The 22,139-nt window shown below is 34.9% G+C and overlaps 1 protein-coding gene across 7 annotated transcripts in view; it reads left to right on the forward strand.

Annotated features, from left to right (window-relative positions):
- The window catches only part of LOC127865829 (uncharacterized), a 74,122-nt gene that overhangs the window by 20,736 nt on the left and 31,247 nt on the right, over positions 1-22,139 (forward strand). For all 7 annotated transcript variants that reach the window (XR_008042781.1, XR_008042783.1, XR_008042784.1 and 4 more), the window contains exons 4-7: positions 8,568-8,693; positions 10,709-10,743; positions 19,075-19,104; positions 20,044-20,116. Coding sequence is in view for 1 of the 7 variants with exons in the window: in XM_052405855.1 (XP_052261815.1) it covers positions 8,568-8,693; positions 10,709-10,743; positions 19,075-19,104; positions 20,044-20,116 (264 nt within the window). In the remaining 6 variants the exon portion in view is untranslated. The remainder of the gene's footprint in view (positions 1-8,567; positions 8,694-10,708; positions 10,744-19,074; positions 19,105-20,043; positions 20,117-22,139) is intronic.

The following is a 22,139-nucleotide window of genomic DNA, read 5'->3' on the forward strand; positions in this document are numbered from 1 at the left end:
CGACGACTACTACGACTACGACTACTACTACGACGACGACTACGACTACTACTACGACCACTTCTACTACGACGACGACTATTTCTTCTGCTACCACCACCGACTACGACGACGACGCGGGGACTACTACTACTACTACTACGGCTACTACGACGACTACGACGACGACTACTACGACTACGACGACGACGACTACTACTACTACTACGACTACGACCGACTACGACTACTACGACTACTACTTCTACCTACTACTACGACAACTACTACTACTACTACTACTACTACTACTACTTCTACTACTACTCTACTACTACTACTACTACTACTACTACTACTACTACTACTACTACTACTACTACTACTACTTCTACTACTACTACTACTACTACTACTACTACTACTACTACTACTACTACTACTACTACTACTACTACTACTATTTCTTCTGCTACCACCACCACCACCACCACCATTCACAGTGACAAAAAACGTATTCACACAATGGCTGCTACTACAACTTATAGCCCATATAGGGGGGCATGCATGTTTTACAAATAGCCCTTGTTATAATTGTCTCAGTCTGACATGTTACACATTGGTACCATTGTCTCAGTCTGACATGCTATGTACTGGTATCATTGTCACAGTTTGGCATGATACATACCGGTACAATTGTCTCAGTCTGACATGCTTGTACCATTGCTACAGTCTCACATGCTACTTACTGGTATAATTGTAACAGTCTTACATGCCACGCACTGGTACCATGTCACCCTCTCAGATGCTTCGCATTGGTACCATTGTCACCATCAGACATGCTACGTACTGGTATAATTGTCACAGTTTGACATGCTATAAACTGGTATAATTGTCACAGTCTCAGAGGCTACGTACTGGTATAATTGTAACAGTCTGACATGACATGTACTGGTACAATTGTCACAGTCTGACATGCTACGTACTGGTACAATAGTCACAGTCTCACATGCTACCTACTGGTACCATTGTCACAATCTGACATGCTACATACTGGTATAATTGTCACAGTCTTACATGCTCCGTGCAGGTAAAATTGTCACAGTCTGACATGCTAAGTACTGGTATAATTATCACAGTCTACCATGCTATGTACTGGTACCATTGTCACAGTCTAACATGCTATGTACTGGTACCATTGTCTCAGTGTAACATGCTACATACTGGTACCATTGTCACAGTCTCACATGCTACTTACTGGTATAATTGTCTCAATCTAACATGCTGCATACTGGTATAATTGTCACAGTCTCACATGCTACGAACTGGTACCATTTTAACAGACTTAAATGCTATGTACTGGTACCGTTGTAACAGTCTGACATGCAACATACTGGTATCATTGTCACAGTTTGACCAGCTACTAGTATGTACTGGTTCAATTGTCACAGTCTGACATGCTACATACTGGTATAATTGACCAGTCGCCAAATTATCGATCGCTCCGCCCACATAGTCACGTGGTCTAGTGATTAGAAAACTCCGACAAGCAGATCGCAGTTATAGCGCATTACGTGAGTAAAATACTATACTTGTAACTATGTATCATGCTCTTTTTATAAAAGCCGCACACTAAACTAAACTGCTTTGTACAACTTTAATACAATCATAAATGCTTTAGAGAGAAATGGCGTAATCACAATAAATGAGTTAACTATCGGAAACGTTTCTTATACATATTATAGGAAGTTGATGAAAAATCAGTGGTAAAAATGAGCATTTATTTCATATTGATTTTGAACTTGCATTAAAACCGTCTGGCAGTGAATCTGGTTGCTATTCATATATAATTTTGAAAATATTTTTATTAAATGCAAATGACACATCCATATCATGATGGTTTTTTTGTTGATTAAAAATGTTTAGATCTTTGTTTTATTGTGTTATTTTTAAAAAGACACCGATTTTTATGTCCCCCACTATAGTAGTGGGGGACATATTGTTTTTGCCCTGTCTGTTGGTCTGTCTGTTGGTCTGTCTGTTTGCGCCAACTTTAACATTTTGCAATAACTTTTGCTATATTGAAGATAGCAACTTCATATTTGGCATGCATGTGTATCTCATGAAGCTGCACATTTTGCGTGGTGAAAGGTCAAGGTCAAGGCCATCCTTCAAGGTCATCCTTCAAGGTCAGAGGTCAAATATATATGGCCAAAATCGCTCATTTTATGAATACTTTTGCAATATTGAAGATAGCAACTTGATATTTGGCATGCATGTGTATCTCATGGAGCTGCACATTTTGAGTGGTGAAAGGTCAAGGTCATCCTTCAAGGTCAGAGGTCAAACATATGTGGCCCAAATCGCTTATTTTATAAATACTTTTGCAATATTGAAGATAGCAACTTGATATTTGGCATGCATGTGCATCTCATGGAGCTGCACATTTTGAGTGGTGAAAGGTCAAGGTCAAGGTCATCCTTCAAGGTCAGAGGTCAAATATATGTGGCCCAAATCGCTTATTTTATGAATACTTTTGCAATATTGAATATAGCAACTTGATATTTGGCATGCATGTGTATCTCATGGAGCTGCACAATTTGAGTGGTGAAAGGTCAAGGTCATGCTTCACAAGGTCAAGGTCATCCTTCAAAGTCAAACGTCATATAGGGGGACATTGTGTTTCACAAACGCATCTTGTTTAAATTTAGATATAAATTAAATTTTGATTGTAACCATAATATAATACAGGCCTAATTTCGTGGTTTCATTAACAGATCTAATATGCATTTTATTTCATTTATGTTTAATGGGAACCTGCTACATTTCACTATCGAAAAATGAAATTTTGGTATTACGGTGCTGTTCACGAACATTCGAATTGAATACATTTAGCATATTATGCATTTGTTTATATATAGCAAGATGTTAATTGCAATTTTCATATTTCTCCCCGTATCAATATATGTGGTATTAGAAATGTTGTTGTTGTTGTTGTATTTTAAGCCTTACATTTTACACTTGAAGTCGCTTTAAGCTAGCTAAGCCGCGTTGAAATCACCTTTTTGTTGTTTTAACTTGAGTTAAAACAATATTTAAGTTAACAATTTATAATGATTTTCATTGTTTATGATCCACAGAAAATATATATATAATTGGAAATCAAAAAAGTATTTAAATATTTCTTTTCTTGTGTACAGTACCTAACAATGCCTTATTGTTCATTCATTCTGAGATCCACGCAACATACTGTCATTTATTAATCATCAACAATTACGCTGAGATTAATAAGCACGTGTGGCAATTATTATGTTGCCCAAATTGCTTAATAATATTGTGCATCAAACGGTATAACACGTTTTATAGAACACACAACTGGTGTGGTTACACTATTTATTGTGTTTGTTTTCTCATTACTCGTTCATATGTTCAAGAAATAAAGATAAAATACTAACCTTTTATTAAGTATGTATAGCACCTACAATTTTGAATAATGATCAAACAGTAATGATCATGCATTTGATATAAAATCTGTGTAAACTCTTAAAAATTACGTCCATTCCATATGTACGATACGCTTTGTATGTCGGACAAAATGGCGGCCAGATAAAGCGTTGCTGAGGGGTGTGTGAAAAATCGATATCTGATTGGCTGATCGAAGAATGTGGGCGGAGCGATCGATACTTTGGCGACTGGTCAATTGTCTCAGGCTACATACTGGTAAAATTGTCACAGTCTCACATGCTACGTACTGGTAACATTGAAATAGTTTGAAATGTCATGTACTGGTACCATTGTCACAGTCTCATAAGCTGCGTACTGGTATAATTGTCTCAATCTCACATGCTTCATGCAGGTATAATTGTCACAGTCTTACATGCTACATGTACCATTGTACATGCTACATACTGGTGTCACTGTCACAGTTTGACCAGCTATGTACTGCTTCAATTTTTACAGTCTGACATGCTACATACTGGTATAATTGTCGCAGTCTGACAGGCTACATACTGGTAAAATTGTCTCAGTCTCGCATGCTACGTACTGGTACCATTGAAATAGTTTGACATGCCATGTACTGGTACCATTGTCCCAGTCTCATAAGCTGCGTACTGGTATAATTGTCTCAATCTCACATGCTACATGCTGGTATAATTGTCACAGTCTCACATTCTACGTACTGGAACCATTGAAACAGTCTGATGTGAAACGTACTGGTACCATTGTAACAGTCTGACATGCTAGGTACTTGTACCATTGTCACAGTCTTACTTGCTACGTACTGGTATCATTGAAACAGTCAGACATGCTAGGACTGATACCATTGACACAGTCTTACTTGCTATGTACTGGTATCATTGAAACAGTCTGACATGCTAGGTAATGGTACCATTGTCACTGTCTGACATGCCATGTACTGATATCATTGAAACAGTCTGACATGCTAGGTACTGGTACCATTGTCACAGTCTTACATGCTAAGTACTGGTATAATTGTCACAGTCTAACATGCTATGTACTGGTACCATTGTCACAGTCTAACATGCTATGTACTGGTACAATTGTAACAGTCTGACATGCTACCTACTGGTACCATTTTCACTGTCTGACATGCCACGTACTGGTATCATTGAAACAGTCTGACATGCTACACACTGGTTCTATTGTCACACTATCACATGCTAGGTACTGGAACAATTGTAACAGTCTGACATGCTACATACTGGTACCACTGTCACAGTCTGAACTGCTACTTACTGGTATAATTTTCACAGTCTGAACTGCTAGGTACTGGAACCATTGTCACAGTCTTAAATGCTACATACTGTAATTACTCTATGTTTTCGGACACTCTTAGTTTTCGGACACCCCCTTTTTTAGCAAAAATAATTATTTTTCGTGACTCTTTATTTTCGGATACACAAGTTTTCGTCCATTATTTATGTCTCTAAGTTTTCGGACAGTATATTTTACAGCGCTATTTTACCAAATTTCGAACCTGTTTTTGATATCTAATGACACTTCGATCATGGGGTTTTACAACCAGATTAACATCATAAAACATTGCGGGTGTATGCCTGAGGGCAATAAACCATTACATTTACGTTATTGGGTAAATAACCTTGTAAACCGGTATTAAACTATGGTTTTGCCCGAAAGCATAAGCGTTATGACAATTACCAGGGGTAGTGTCAATTAAAAGTTCAATTATCTACCGCAATTGTACTACCCCTTCTCAGTAAAATAACTGTGACAAATGCTAAAAGGTTTCAAAGTGTGATGCACCGTATTACACGTTTTACGAATAATGGAAGCTGTTACACAACAACTATCGGAAATGAACAAACAAAGAATTCATAGTTTGCTTTTTTATTGCGTTAATTACAGTTTGATACAAGCCTGTATTGGTACATCTCATGCTCATTTTTGAACTCATTGGTCAAAGTACAACCTTGTAGTAACTTTCTGTCAAATAAATTCAGCATTTACAATTATTTAAAATGCACTGCAAACATGTATAACTGTAATTTATACTATACGGCATGATATTTTACAAGCGCATGCTATTACCGGTAGTCGTTGATACAATTTACGCTATTTTCGGACACTTCCATTTTCGACTCAAAGTTTTCGGACACCTGTATTTTGTTAATATTTTTCGTATCAAAGTTTTTCGGACACGAAAAAAAAAAATTGTTTTTAAGTGTCCGAAAACATAGAGTAATTACGGTAGTTGTACCATTGTAACAGTCTGAAATGCTAAGTACTGGTATCGTTGTAACAGTCTATCTGGCTAATTGTGCTGGGACAATTGTTACAGTCTGACATGCTACTTACTGGTACCATTGTCACAGTCTATCATGCTACATACTGGTATTATTGTCACAGTCTAACATGATACATACCGGTACCATTTTCACAGTCTGACATACTAGTACTGGTACGATTGTAGCGTTTTTATATATTTTTTATAAAACACCAGAAATGGCATTTTCCAATTAGGAAAGAAACTACAAAATATTCAATTGCTGTAAAAAAAACAATTGAAGAAAACAACAAAAAATCTAATTTTAATTAGTTTTCCAATGCAGCTCTATGATATGACAACTTGACAACATTTAGTTATTAATTTTTAAGTATTTGGGAGCAAAATATCAAATATACCAATTTCCCAATATGAAGACTTCACGTGAATTTTCCCAATTTCTGGGTTTTTCTCCTACAATTTGGCTGGTACCAATACTTTTCCCAATAGGTTACACAAATCACAGCATTGTCTCAGTCTGTATGTACTGCTACCATGGTCTCAGTCTCACATTCCAGGTACTGGTACCATTACACTATCATGTTTATATTCTTTTTCAGTGCAAAACGGTTGCAGCTGCAGATACGACTGTTTTGCAATGAAAATAATTTCATTTTCAGATACGACCTTTTGCCAAATGACGGTTTTAGGGTTTTTTTAAGCAGAATTTAGCTTAAATATTTTTTCAGATTATAAATATTGACATTATAGTACAAAATATGCAATAAAGTCATTTTTGTAAAAAATGTCAGTTACGACCGTTTTGCGCTAAGCCCACGATGCACTCACAAGCTTCTATAGACAGGCTCAAATAAGTTGTTTTTTTATAATTGTAACCCCTTTGTTTCTGATATAAGTAGTCGAGAGCATCTTTGGTATATATCTTTGGTTTTGGCCACAAATACCAAATTCATATTTCAGTAACTTTAACCAATGCAACATCACTTTGTACACTATATACATAACTAAATTTATTATTTCCTTTGGTTAGTTTTACACCAACATTTGCTTATACCTTTCCATAATCGTAGCTGGACATCTTTCTTCTAATATTGATACGGATTATGAATCTGAAATCAATAAATAATTATTATCAATAATTATTGTATTTTACCAAAACAATAGCTAAAATGAAACATGAGACTTAAACATGTGCCCTCCATGTACTGGAAAGCAAGACAATCGATCCCGGTGAACCATTTCGGTGCAAGCATGCCATCATTTTCAAGATCAATTCTGGGACATGTAACTGTGATAAATGGTAGATTATCATATGATTTAAAACCATGCCCAGAAGTAAGCTCTGCCACGAATTTCAGTGACACGGAATATAAATACGATGTTTATAATCTGCAGTGTTGCACGGTGCATCGATATTTATGGAAGTGATGTAAGTTTTCACACTTTAACAGATATTGAAACAGGTTCGTATGGCAGGTGTTTTGTTATGTATACAATGATTTAAGTATGTCACATCTGGGCTAACACATCGACAATCATCTGATTATTACATTTTTCTCACAAGTACGAATGGTGTCAAGCGCGACACGACTTTTTGTAAACACTATTTCTAAGTCATGCTAAATATTTCACGACTGTTTAACTTTTAAATAGACAACATATTGGTTCATAAATTCGCTGGAGAGCTTCGCAATTGGCAATCAATTTGCAGTGTTTGATAATAAAATATATTGTCACCCGGTGACCTGATATTGCTTCGTCCGCCATGTTTCTTTTCGTCAGAAGGATACAGAGCTTTTGTCACAAGTATACAATTTCGACAGTGAGTGGAATAGTTGTGGTAATCGCCCTATCATCGATATAAAGTCAAAACTTGTAGAACTGTTTAACACTTTACCAATAAAAATTATTGCTAATACAAATTAAGCTGTCCTTTTTATTTAGTACACATTTATTTAAGAACCTTCATTTTTATGCCCCCCTTCAAAGAAGAAGGTGTATATTGTTTTGCACATGTCGGTTGGTAGGTCGGTCAGTCCGTCCGTCCACCAGATGGTTTCCGGATGATAACTCAAGAACGTTTAGGCCTAGGATCATGAAACTTCATAGGTAAATTGCTGATGACTTGCAGATGACCCCTATTGATTTTGAGGTCACTAGGTCAAAGGTCAAGGTCACAGTGACTCGAAATAGTAAAACGGTTTCCGGATGATAACTCAAGAACGCTTACGCCTAGGATCATGAAACTTCATAGGTACATTGATCATGACTCGCAGATGACCCCTACTGATTTTCAGGTCACTAGGTCCAAGGTCAAGGTCACGGTGACTCGCTACAGTAAAATGGTTTCTGGATGATAACTCAAGAAAGCTCACGCCTAGGATCATCAACCTTCATAGGAATATTGACCATGACTGGCAGGTGACCCCTATTAATTCTCAGGTCACTAGGTCAAAGGTCAAGGTCACAGTGACTCGAAACAGTAAAATGGTTTCCTGATGATTACTCGAAAATACTTAGGCCTATGATCATGAAACTTAATAGGTACATTGATCATGACTGGCAGATGACCCCTATTGATTTTCAAGTCACTAGGTCAAAGGTCAAGTTCACAGTGACAAAAAACGTATTCACGCAACGGCTGCAACTACAACTGACAGCCCATATGGGGGGCATGCATGTTTTACAAACAGCCCTTGTTAAATAATAAAAATTGAGTAGTCGGGTTCAATATTTAAACAATAATAGTCTTTATAATTATTCCCTGATTGGATTTATTTATACACAAAATATGAGTAACCTTTACATTACCACATTTTAGAAAACCAATCGGATGAAAATGGAACAAAAAATGCAGCGCCACGTTGGGGAATCCGTGCTGGTATAGGTGCTGGCCTGAGCCCTTTTGTAATCATTGGCTTACTTTACGCTATGAAGAAATGCAAATGTATGTTTAGTTTTCTAATATTAAATTAAGATAAAAAGTTAAGAGTTGTGTGCAATTTAAGCAGCAAAAAATATTGTAACATTTTATCAGATGCAATTACATGCACGACTATCATAACATGTAAAACAGAAAAAGGAAGGTGACCTTTTTACTTTTCAACAAGTATGTACTGTTTATTTAAGTAATTGAACAGTCTATTAACATGTTCAGCTTGTGTGCTGTGGATTTTTTATCCCTGCCGAAATGAAATTTCAGAAGGGGATATAGTAATAGTCTCCGTCCATCCGTCCTTCCGTGCGAAACTTTGTCCACAGCATAACTCCAAAATCTATTCAATGGATTTACTTTTGACTTGGAATAAAAACAGATTGCAACTAGGATAAGTGATGTTACCAAGAACCATAACTCTACCTTAGTTTTTTTAATTATCTCCCTTTATATAATTTCAAAGTTAATATTTGTCTGGAGCATAACTCTAAATCTACTGAAGGGATTTAATTGAAACTTGAAATATAAACAGATGGCAAGAAGGAGAAGTGCAGTGACTTAGAACCATAACTCTATCTACCTTAGTTTTTAAATTATCCACCTTCATTTAATTTCAAAGTAATTTTTTGTCCAGAGCAAAACTCCAAATCTATTCAATGGATTTACTTTAAACTTAAAATATAAACAGATGGCAACAAGGAGAAGTGCAGTGACCAAAAACCATAACTCTATCAACCTTAGTTTTTGAATTATCTCCCTTTATATAATTTTAAAGTAAACTTTTGTCTGGATCATAACTCTAAATCTACTGAAGGGATTTACTTGAAACTTGAAATATAAACAGATGGTAAGAAGTGCAGTGACTAAGAACCATAACTCTATCTACCTTAGTTTTTTAATTATCTCCCTTATTTTAATTTCATTGTAATTTTTTTTTCAGGAGCATAACTCCAAATCTATTCAATGGATTTACTTTAAACTTAGAATATAAACAGATGGCAACTAGGAGGAGTGCAGTGACCAAGAATCATAACTTTATCTACCTTAGGTTTTGAATTATATTTCTTTATATAATTTCAAAGTAATTTTTTCTGGAGCATTACTCTAAATCTATATAAGCGATTTACTTGAAACTTGAAATGTAAACAGATGGCAAGTATGAGAATTGCAGTGACTATGAACCATAACTCTATCTATCTTAGTTTTTGAATTATCTCCCTTTATTTAATTTCAAAGTTAATTTTTGTCCAGAGCATAACTCTAAATTTATTCAATGGATTTACTTTAAGCTTAGAATATAAACAGACGGCAACTAGGAGAAGTGCAGTGACTAAGAACCATAACTATATCTACCTTAGTTTTTGAATATCTCCTTTTATATTATTTCAAAGTAAATTTTTGTATGGAAAATTATTCTAAATCTACTGAAGGGATTTACTTGAAACTATTAACAGATGGCAAGTAGGAGAAGTGCAGTGACTAAGAACCATAACTCTATCTACCTTAGTTTTTAATTATCCCCTTTTATTTAATTTGAAAGTAAATTTTTGTCCGGAGAATAACTCTAAATCTAGGGAAGGGATTTACTTGAAGCTAGAAATATAAACAGATGGCAACTAGGAGAAGTGCAGTGAACATGAGCCATAACTCTTATCGACTGTAGTTTTTGAAATATCTCTCTATATTTAATTTTATAGTAAATTTGTGTCTGTTTTGTCACAGATGACACAGGTGCCATGTTTTACAAATATTATTCTACTCTCTAAAACAAATGTTCTCATACAAGCAAACATATTTCGGCAGCGATGGCCATGTTAACATAGCTCTTGTTTCCCTTTATTTAATTTCATAGTAAATTTGTAGCCGTTTTGTCACAGATGACACATGTGCCATATTTTACAAATATTATTCTACTCTCAAAAACAAATGTTCTCATACAAGCAAACGCATTTCGGCGGGGATGGCCATGTTAACATGGGTCTTGTTATATGTATCTAGTTATCTTGATTTTTGTTTTGATATTTCAGTGTTACTGTTTATATCTTCTGAAGTTGCAGAACAGGTAATTTCGTCTTGCTTAGTAGGCATTGTTTGCCCTAGATGGTGGGTAGAATTTATTTGCAAAATGTTACCTTAAAAACAAAGGACTACTCATATACAGTATAACATTCTTTTTTTCAAGTAAAAGTTTGTGTGATATGATATACTTTTTTTTATAAAAACAATTATGTATGAAAAACACATTGAGGTGACAATGATGTTGATATTTTTCACACATCCCTTAAGAATTTTTATGCAGTTTTTAAAGGTACCTATTCACTGATTTACATTGTCAGTGCTACTGATTTGGACACATATTTTAACATTTGTATATATAATATAGCACATTATGACTGCGAACATAAACTCAGGTTTTTTAACAATCGGTGGAAAGCTTTGTATCCCCAGCAAAAGGCGGAGGGATATAGTTTTGGCGTTGTATGTCTGACACAAACTTTTCAGGGCTATATCTCAGAAACTATGTAAGATTTCAACATTAAACTTCATGGATGTAGAGATATCAATACGGAGAAGTACCATTTACGAGAACAGTTGCCTTACATTTTCTAAAATAAGAGTTATTGCTCTTTGTAGTATTTATATTTTGAAAATGTTCAGGGCTGTTTCTCTTATATTATACCAGATTCAACATTCAACTTTAAGTCTTTTTTAGATTGAATTTAAACTATATACACAAATAGCTTAATGAGACACTACAATTTTCTCATACAACATCTTTTAGCAACACCACCTTTTAATAGCATTCTAAAGTCTACTTTTTTTGCAAATCTTTATTATGCCCATCTTCGAAGAAGAAGGGGTGTATTGTTTTGCTGGATGTCTTTGGTCGGTCGGTAGGTCGGTCTGTCTTTCTGTCGGTAGACCAGTTTGTTTCCAATCAATTCCTCCTCAACAAATTGACCAATTGACTTGATACTTCACTTGTACATTGGCCTTGGACAGTAGATGACTCCTATTGAAATTGGGGTCACTAGGTCAAAGGTCAATGTCACTCACAATAAGTGTGAAAATATGTTCCGATCAATAACTCATCAACAAATTGACAGATTTACTTGATACTTCACATGTGCATTGGCCTTGGACAGTAGATGACCCTTATTGAAATTGGAGTCATTAGGTCAAAGGTCACTGTCACAATGAGTGTGAAAATCGTTTCTGATCAATAAATTGTCAACAAATTGACTGATTGACTTGATACTAAACATGTGAATTGGCCTTGGACAGTAGATGGTCCCTTTTGAAATTTTTGTCACATATATAGTTCAAAGTTTAAGGTCACTGTGACACAAAAAATCCTGTGTCAAGGCCCTGTTTGTGGGGGCAGAAGTCTCTTACCGCAGAGCTCTTGTTTTATAACTGCTTTTATAGTTTTCATCAAACCTTTGTTAAAGTGTATCCATAAATGATTCTTTAAGTGGTTGAGAGCAAAGTTTCACATTGCAAACATTTGACAGGGAATTTCAATTCAAGAAATGTGCTTGTTTGTTTTCAATTAATGTTCTAACGTATGTAAAATGCCTTCATAAGGAATAATAATGCAGGTTCATTAGCTGAGGTAAATCTCAAAATAATCAAGTGGTTAAGGCATCAGAATTTTTATTCATGAAAACTCTAGCTCTTATCCCTGTGGATCCAAACTTTTTGTTCTTTCCCATTTAATATTTTCCTCTTCTCAAGTTTATTAGATAGACTGAAAATGACTTTATAATGGTGAGCTTTTGTGATCCCTTTTTGCCAGAATGGTGTTGTTAACATATTTACCTTAATTTACATCTTAAGGGAACAAAGTCATAATATTTATCCAATAAGATATCTCGGTTGAGTTTGAAACTGAATGGTGTCGTAGTAGAAACTAAGTCACTCGTTGAAAATTAAAATTAAAGAATGTGAAGAGAATGGAAGTTATATTTTCCCACATCATCCTGCTCTTTGCTCAGAACATTTGTTTGAATGACTACTCCGGTAAAATTTAGTTCAGGTCTAACAATATTTGTTCTAATAAGACCCTCGCTTACTTCAAAATGAGGTCCAGTCTGTGGAAAACACTGCTTCTTGGGGATTAGGAATTTATCCTTATTTATCTATATTGAAATCTTATTGACACTCAAGATTCAGTAAATGTTATTGAAACATGCCCAGAACAGTTGTTTGTGTAATGCCTCAGCCAAGTTTGACAAAGGGTTGCAGTTTGGACAGCATTTTTGTATGCTCCCCGAAAATTTTCTGGGAAGCATAAAGTTGCCAGTTTGAAGTTCCTTACTTCCTTACCTCCTTCCTTCCGTCACAATTTTGTTACAGTTTCTCATAGCGCCTTCAATATTTTACAGATTTCTTACATATTTGGCATGTAGGTACCTTGCATTGACCTCTACCTTATGATGAGGTTTAAGGTCACTGGGGTCAAGGTCAAGGTCACTGAGCCTAATAATAGATTTTTTAGGTGGTTATTAACACATAGATTGACAAAGCGCATCATTGGGGAGCGTCCATCAGTTTCACTGATACTCTTGTTTTAAGTGCATTGCACATTTCCCATAAGACCCATGCACTAAGAGAAGCAACCTTGTTCCAGAGATACCTGTGTCTTTTAGTGGCCAGTGTGAATCACTTAGTACACTGCATGTTGCTTTGAAGTCTCATGCAAATGAAAAATAAGAAGGTTAGGTTTCTGTGGGTAATCCAACCTGTTGCTCCAGATTTCTTGCACCATTGTCGTACATGTACCTTGGATCTGCTTTAAAGGGGCCTTTTCACAGATTTTGGCATGTTTTGAAGTTTGTCATTAAAAGCTTAATATTGATGATGTAAACATTGGATCTAAAAATCTCCAGTAAAAAATCAAGAATAAAATAAAAAAAAGGAAAAAAAAAAGGAGACCGCACCAGGGCTCGAACCAGTTACTCCTGGAGTCCTGGAGTAAAAACCAATTAGACCGCTCGGCCATATCCTGCCAAGTATCTATGAAAGACGTATTTTATACTTTATATAAGCAATTCCGTAGTTTCACAAAATAAAACAACAACAACAGAACTCTCCAAATTATTCAATCGTTTCGCGTTGCAACGCTTTGTAATTTTCAGGTTTTTAAATTGTCAAAAGATGCATATAATGGCTATATTAGACCATGGTAAATGTTCAGTATTACTGTTTCCTCACAAATATCATAACTAAAACGAAAATTTGCGAATCTGAAACAACTTTTTTCAATTTTGTCAATTTACCAAAACATGAAAAGATCCCTTTAACTGCCAAGAGTTAAAATTGTAGGTATATATACAGAAACCTGGTGGACACAATAGATGAAACTTTTTTTTGCCAAATCTTCATGAACCTAAAACATTTGTTCATCTGATGTCTCAAACGTTCCGGTTCATTGAAAATTTGTCTGTCAGGGGCCGGGGAAGTTTTCCATTGACGACCATAATTAAGCGTTTTTAACAATATTAAAGTGACCTTTAAGCCCAATTATTAAGAAACTTGTTTTTGTTAATGATGTCTTGGCCAGGTTAAAAAATAGTTTGATTGTATTGAAGAAAAGCACCACACGTGCCCCCAGGGAGTCGGTTAGTTTTTAGCTCTACTGGCCGAAGGCCTGAAGAGCTTATGTCATGGCGTGGTTTCCCTCGTCCGTGCGTTAGACTTTTTCTTGTTGACGCGTTAAAGTCCACAGTTTTCATCTGATTCTTTTCAAACTTGTTCAGTGTCTTTATATTAATGAGGACTCGAACCCTTTTGAAAATGGGGTACATCAGAGTAAAAAGTCCAGAATTATCTCCCCTTGAATTTGAGAAAATTGTGATATAAGGCTTGTTTACGCAATTAAGTCCACAGTTTTCATCCAATTATTTTCCAACTGGCACAGTGTCTTTATCTGAATGATGAGTCAAACCCTATTGAAAATGAGCAATATCGGAGTTATAAGTCCAGAATTATCTCCCCTTGAATTTGAGAAAAATTGAAAATTCATTTTTTTATGTGATAAAGTCCATAATTGTCATCCAATTCTTGGCAAACTTGCACAGTGTCTTTGTATCAATGAGGATTCAAACGCTTTTATGCCCCCCTTCGAAGAAGAGGGGGTATATTTTTTTTAACATGTCGGTCCATCCGTCCGTCCACCAGATGGTTTCCATATGATAACTCAAGAACGCTTAGGCCTAGGATCATGAAACTTAATAGGTACATTGATCATAACTCGCAGATGACCCCTATTGATTTTCAGGTCACTAGGTCAAAGGTCAAGGTCACAGTGACTTGAAACAGTAAAAGGGTTATCAGATGATAACTCAAGAATGCATAAGCCTAGGATCATGAAACTTCATAGGTACATGGATCACGACTGGCAGATGACCCCTATTGATTTTCAGGTCAAAGGTTAAGGTCACAGTGACTCAAAACAGTTAAATGGTTTCTGGATGATAACTCAAGAATTCTTACACCTAGGATCATCAAACTTCATAGGAACATTGATCATGACTGGCAGATGACCCCTATTGATTTTCAGGTCACTAGGTCAAAGGTCAAGGTCACAGTGACTCGAAACAGTAAAATGGTTTCCGGATGATACTCAAGAATGCTTATGCCTAGGATCATGAAACTTCATAGGTACATTGATAATGACTGGCAGATGACCCCTATAGACAATCCCAGAATCGATAATATGGGCGCCGCCATATTGGCTATTACGTAACCTGTGATTGAAAACGGTACTGAAGAATTTGACAGATTACAACGTTATCATAGTGTACACCCGCTTTATTCCAATAAACAGTACTTTATGACTTCGCACATTAGGATTGAAAACAAGTGAAACATGAAACCAAGTGTCGATATGTATCACATCGCAAATCAATATAATTTAAATTAAAAATATACACGATAGATTCATAAAATATGTGTCTCTGCAACAATATTCAGTGACAACAGGTAATGTTTAAGGCCGAGATGGCATTTTTAAGCATACCTTTCAGTAATGCCTTTGTATAAAATTTAATTATTTCTTTATGAAACAAAATTATTCAAGCATAATTATAAAGGTATAGAAATATCTAAAGTGTGAAGTAAACATTGTGATTTTATCGTAAATAGTGCTGGAGATATTAACAAAGATCTATCAATATATAAAGATTGGAAACATCCATTCAGACCATATTTGTTGGATAGATCTTTGATAATAATTAGATAGATTTAAGTTTGATGTAGACAATTAAATTGATATCTGCCTTTGTTTAAGCCTATATTATTTCTTATTAAATGTCGTACATTCTATACTTTCCGGAGATATTCATTAAGAGACGTTGTAAGATTAAAGACTTAGGACGACTTCTTTAATTGATTAATACATCTCTTTGTTTGTCTAAACAGTAACCATTTCGCTATTAATATTTTCCTTGTGTCATTTTAAAGGTAATATACAAATCTATAGCCGAAATGAAGTTTGTGATTCAAAAATGGTTTCGTAAATCTTTGTTATCGAAACTCTGTAAGATTTTAGGTAGAGATTTTTTTTAAATTAAAATAATGTATCTAGTTTAGTCTAAAACAAAAGTGGTTTTTAGCAATCTTTTATTTAAAAATCGCTCTCAAGCTTATACAAAAATAACTAGCCGGAAATGAATTTTGTGATTTAAATGAACAAGTATCGGAGTTATTCGCTGGCAAAACTGTGTAAGATGTCAGGATATGTCATACTTTTTTATTGAAAAGGACATATCAGCTTTTGTCTACAACTTTCTTATATTATTATTTAAATATCGTTTTACATGTTGCATGAAATATTATTAAATTTTCTTAATAACATCTTAATTCACGATTGAAATGTTCAACATAAAAAATAATGAGCCTTAAATAAACTTAAATAGTTCCAATTGTGTTCTCTAGATTTCCTAAACGTATGTCTTTATTAAATGTTCGTAAAACGGTCTAAATTTACGCTTAAAAATAAAAACACGCACAAAATAAGTGACTTATTTTTCTTTAATTACGGATTATAAATGACAGCAACATACATCTCTTGAAAAAAACAACAGCGATAAAGGCGCAAACGAATTCGCTCAATGGGAGGTGATGTTCCAAGTGTGGATTAAAAGCGTTTATGGTTTTGCCCGTGACACCACGTGTCTGCATATGTGTTGATACCGAAATTTAGATAAGATATCACGCATCACCTTTAAATAACATGTTAAATGACAATCTAGACCCTATTCATGCCAGGGACCTACACAAATAGGTCCATGTCCATGCTGTGTGTTATTACTCTTAAACAAATGCAGATGAACCTTATTTCTACTAATTACGTAATTTATATTAATAAAAAAAAACACGAACTATTATGTTGTTGTCAGATCGATAACAGAAACTCTTTAAATCCTCAAATATATTTGATAAACCCTTTTCGCTTCCTTACACATATATAGGTCCATGTTTATTTCTTCAGTACTGTTTTGGAGGCACGCGTGAGTATTCAGGGGTGGGTAATCCGGGTGGTATCGATTTCTGAGATTGTCTATTGATTTTCAGGTCACTAGGTCAAAGGTCAAGGTCACAGTGACTCGAAATAGTAATATTGTTTCCAGATGAAAAACTTTCACCTTGGTTTAAGTTTGATAATTTTTTATGTCTGTCGGTCCGTCCACCAGATGGTTTCCGGATGATAACTCAAGAAGTATTGGAGAAATAAGTACACAATAATCCCCCTTTGAATTTGAGAAAATTCTCCTTGTTTGCGTGATTAAGTACACAGTTTCCATCTTATTCTTTCCAAACTTGCACAGTGTTTATAGCAGAAGAGCGATTCAGGCCCTCATGGGCCTCTTGTTTTATATTACTATAAAGAAGGAGATTTTGCTTTTATTTGACAGAAACGATGCTATTTCACTCCTAAAAGAGTAGATTGAATTCCCAGATCCCCACTGCCAGCTTGCTGGGATTTCAACTGAGCAATTAATCAACAGATCGTATGGGAAATTAAAAAAATTACAAATGGAATTGTCCTATAACTTGTACAGCATACAAAGGAAAACAATCAGCCATTCAGTGATTTTTGTGACATTTTGAATTCATTTGATGAAAAAATTTGCTTATGTGGTTGTTGCGTACCAAGATTGACGGTTCCCTGGATGTGTACAGAATATCGATTTAGATCAGAAATCATTAAAGTTTATGACTCCCTGTTGGCGAAAAGGGGGTTTATGTGGCCATTGAGAGATGACATTCAAGATGTAAATCCTGACTTTCTGCTAGATGTGGGAATTGTCTTAGTCTGTGTCAACTATGGTAGACAGTGATCAATTAAAATCATTGAAAGATATGATGAACTATTTTATTGTTATCGATCGGTGCACTTTCATTGATGGGTACCAGTATAGTGAAAAAATTGTTACAAGTGAACTTGTAACTGAAAAAGAATGTTTTGTAAAGATAATCGTTGATTTTTAGAATGGCTGTTTTTCGGAGAAAACTTAAGGTATTGTCATAGCTAGCTCGTCAGCCGGCGTCGTGCTTAAATCTTTACATTTTGTTAACCTTTTGAACATTGGCTCTAAAATCAAAGTGCTTCCACTTACAACTTTGAAACTTCATATGTAGATGCACCTTGATCAGTTCTACACGCCACACCAATTTGGGGTCACTAGGTCATAGGTCAAGATCTCTGTGACCTATAAAAAAACAATAAAAAATTCTGTCAAGCCTTCATTTTTTGAAAACTGCACCCGCAGCCGAGCGTAACAAAAAATGGCACCCGTTATGCGGTGCTCTTGTTTAAATATTTTATTAGTTTTATGCTATATTTAGATATTGACATTATTTGTGGTTTTATAGAAATGATTGTTTTTGTTTATATGTGTAGAAATTGATATAAAGAAAGTGGAAATAAAAAAAAAGAATCTGATTTCATGTATTGTTTTGCATACATATGGATGTTTCCTGTTTTCTGATTAGATGTTAAGTATGGTTTTTAGATTCCTCGTGAAAAAATGGAGAAGAATTCAAAATTTCATCAAAATATCAAGAACAGAACAGAAGTTATGAAGCAAATAGTATTTTAAAGAAACTATTCGGGTCCGCGAACTTTCATTCCAGTTGCTTCACCAAAATTACCGAAATTGCGTTTTTTCTCTTTTACATAGATATCTAGGATAACACAACAATTAAGTACAAATACAGCATAAAAGCAATGGTCTCTCACCACTTACCTACCCTATTTTTTGGGGGCATGTCACAGGAACCAGACATATTATTTTTTGTGGCCTTAAGACCTGTTTAAATCTAGTTTAACTTTTATTAAATACTATGCTGAGGGCTTAATTAATCCATTTACATCTTGTTATAGGGACAAGATGTGGAAGTTCCGTTACTGGAGGTAATTATCAATATTGAATTTAATTCTTTCAAGGAACCAATCTCAAATTCGTGTATTTTCACGTTAGAAAAATTAAGTAACAATTTCATATTATTATTATTTTAGCACAAAGAATCAAGTTTTGCATTACTGCAATGTATTTTAATACAAGTTCAAAAGTATATTTTATTCTTAGAGGAACTAAGGGGAATTAAAATAACCATTACTGTTCATTTCATTAAAAAAGAGCAATAGCACTTTGTTGTTTATGTATGATGTAATTTTTTAGGGCTATTTCTCATAAACTATTTAAAATTAATGTTAATAAGATACTTTTGAGCATTAAATCATATTAACGACACACAAACAAAGATAATATAATGCACTGCTGGAACATGATACAATCTGCGGTAAATCAATAAAAAAATTCAAAGTGATATTATATAAATATGACATGTCTGACAGGGTGACAGTAAATTTGTCAACTTGAGGAAATACAGTATTTTTCAGACAGTTGAAAAATGTAATGTCACCCTGTCAGACATGTAAAAATTATTTTATTATACCAAAAAAAACTATTCAAGCATGAACAATTTATATGAACCATAAACAATTTTAATATTCAATAATTGTATTGAATTTCAGCAATGAACAACCATTAATATTTAAAACAAATTTGTAGTATTTGGTCATCTGTTTACAATGGAAATGCAAAACTGCGTACTGCACATGCGTGAATGGGACAGTATAATTTTTTACCATTCTGCACGTGATTGCTTAGGTAGCGGCCGACAGTATTTGTTTTACACAGTAATTTTTGGACAGTTAATTTTTTCCCGCTGGGTCTGACAGTATTTCTATGTCACGATGGCGTATGGGAGTTTAGCATTGTGAATAAAAGTGAGGTATAATAATCAGTGTTATTCAAACTTATAATAAATTCTTTGATTTACGTTTCAGAATGCTCAAGTTTCACATAGCCAACGCCTTAGAAGCAAGAAACAGGTTATGCAAGAACAGCTTGAAAGTACATGTAAGTTGTCCAGCCATTATAAAAATGCTATTTATAGAAATTTGTTATGGTTACAGTATACTAAATAACCGTTTCATGTAGGGCTGTACTTTCTAAAAAAATATCATAGTTGATTCGAAGGCATGTTGCACACTTTAAACTATTGTTCTGGCTTTATCATTTGGAGAAAGTAGTAGGGCATGAATAGGTGTTCACTACTAAATCCCTGATATATGACAAACTTAGATACATTACTAAAACATTGCACTGGAAAAGGTTACATTCCACTAAAAAACGGCCGGAAAAAAGTTGCAAAAACAGTCCATTTTGACTTTTGACAAGTTCTTTCTTGGTTTGTAAATGACATATCTTTTTTATTTCACAAATCGACTCCGCTTAGAATGTCCTTTAAGAAAAGATATGGTTATGGGGGTCTCTATGTGCAAAATGTTGCATTTATTTTCGCTTAAAGATGTCGCTTTTACATTGAATTATATAGCGAAACTATTTAGTATATTGTGACCTAAATCGCACACCAGGCCCCGTCACGAAGGAGCTGTGTTAACATAAAATCACATTTTTTTGGGTGGGTTATTACGCGTTTTGGTAATTTTCACAGACTTAATGCGTTTGTTTCATGAATTTAAGGAGAATTGTGAATTTTTATGAAAAAACTGCTTTTTCAGAGGATTTTTTTTTTTTACAATCGTACAAAAATTCGTCTTGAGCCTCTTAAGTTGTAACAATTTGTGCTGAAAGGACCTAAAAACACGTTTTAATAGTTGTAACAGTCTATTATGTAAAGTTGGAATACCACATTAATTCTAGAATGGACTGTTTCAGCACCGTATTGGCAAGCCCCCTTTGCTCATATACCGCATGGGCAAACCCCCTTTGCTCATACACCGCATGTGTATGAGCAAAGGGGGTTTGCCCATGCGGTGCATGAGCAAAGGGGGTTTGCCCTTGCCGTGCATGAGCAAAGGGGGTTTGCCCTTGCGGTGCATGAGCAAAGGGGGTTTGCCCATGAGTTGCAGGAGCAAAGGTCCATCAATTTTTTATTGATAACTCTAGAATGTATGGCTTTAATCTTTGTTTTTATGACCACTGACATTTGCAAGGTCAAAACCAAGCAAATGAAGCTGAAACAGTCCATTATAGAATTAATGTTGTATTCCAACTTTACATAATAGACTCTTTTGTTTACTTCTTTATGGAGGTAGCTTGTCAGAGTATTCCAGTATTTTGACTGATTGTTATTATTTAGGGCAGTCTTTTTACTCCTGAACATCTTTTATAAATAAAAGCTCCGACCCCAAAAGCCCGATGGCTTACCAGGCGTTATTATAAAATGCATTTTCAAGCATTTCTACTTGAAAGATCGATCTGAAATTTGGCACACACATTGAAAATAGGTTTATAATTATCAAGAAGTGCTTATTTTTTGCGATGTTAACAATAAATGTTGTCTTATATCGCACACCAGGCCCCGTCACGAAGGAGCTGTGTTTACATAAAAAAAATCGCAATTTTTTTGGGTGGGTTATTACGCGTTTTGGTAATTTTCACGGAGTAAATGCGTTTGTTTCATGAATTTAATTAGCATTGTGAATTTTTACGAAAAAAATGCTTTTTCAGAGGAAAATAATAAAAAAAATCATACAAAAATTCGTCTTGAGCCTCTCAAGTTGTAAAAATTTGTGCTGAAAGGACCTAAAAACACGTTTTAATAGTTGTTTACTTCTTTATTGAGTTAGCTTGTCAGAATATTCCAGTATTTTGACTGATTGTTATGCCCCCCTTCGAAGAAGAGGGGATATATTGCTTTGCTCATGTCGGTCGGTCCGTCCGTCCGTCCACCAGGTGGTTTCCGGATGATAACTCAAGAACGCTTGGGGCTAGGATCATGAAACTTCATAGGTACATTGATCATGACTCGCAGATGATCCCTATTGATTTTGAGGTCACTAGGTCAAAGGTCAAGGTCACAGGTGAAGGTCACAGTTACTGGAAATAGTCATTTTAAGGATTTAGCATGGTTCAA

Source organism: Dreissena polymorpha, chromosome 2, assembly GCF_020536995.1.
Source record: "Dreissena polymorpha isolate Duluth1 chromosome 2, UMN_Dpol_1.0, whole genome shotgun sequence".
In the NCBI taxonomy this organism is placed as follows: Eukaryota; Metazoa; Mollusca; class Bivalvia; order Myida; family Dreissenidae; genus Dreissena; species Dreissena polymorpha.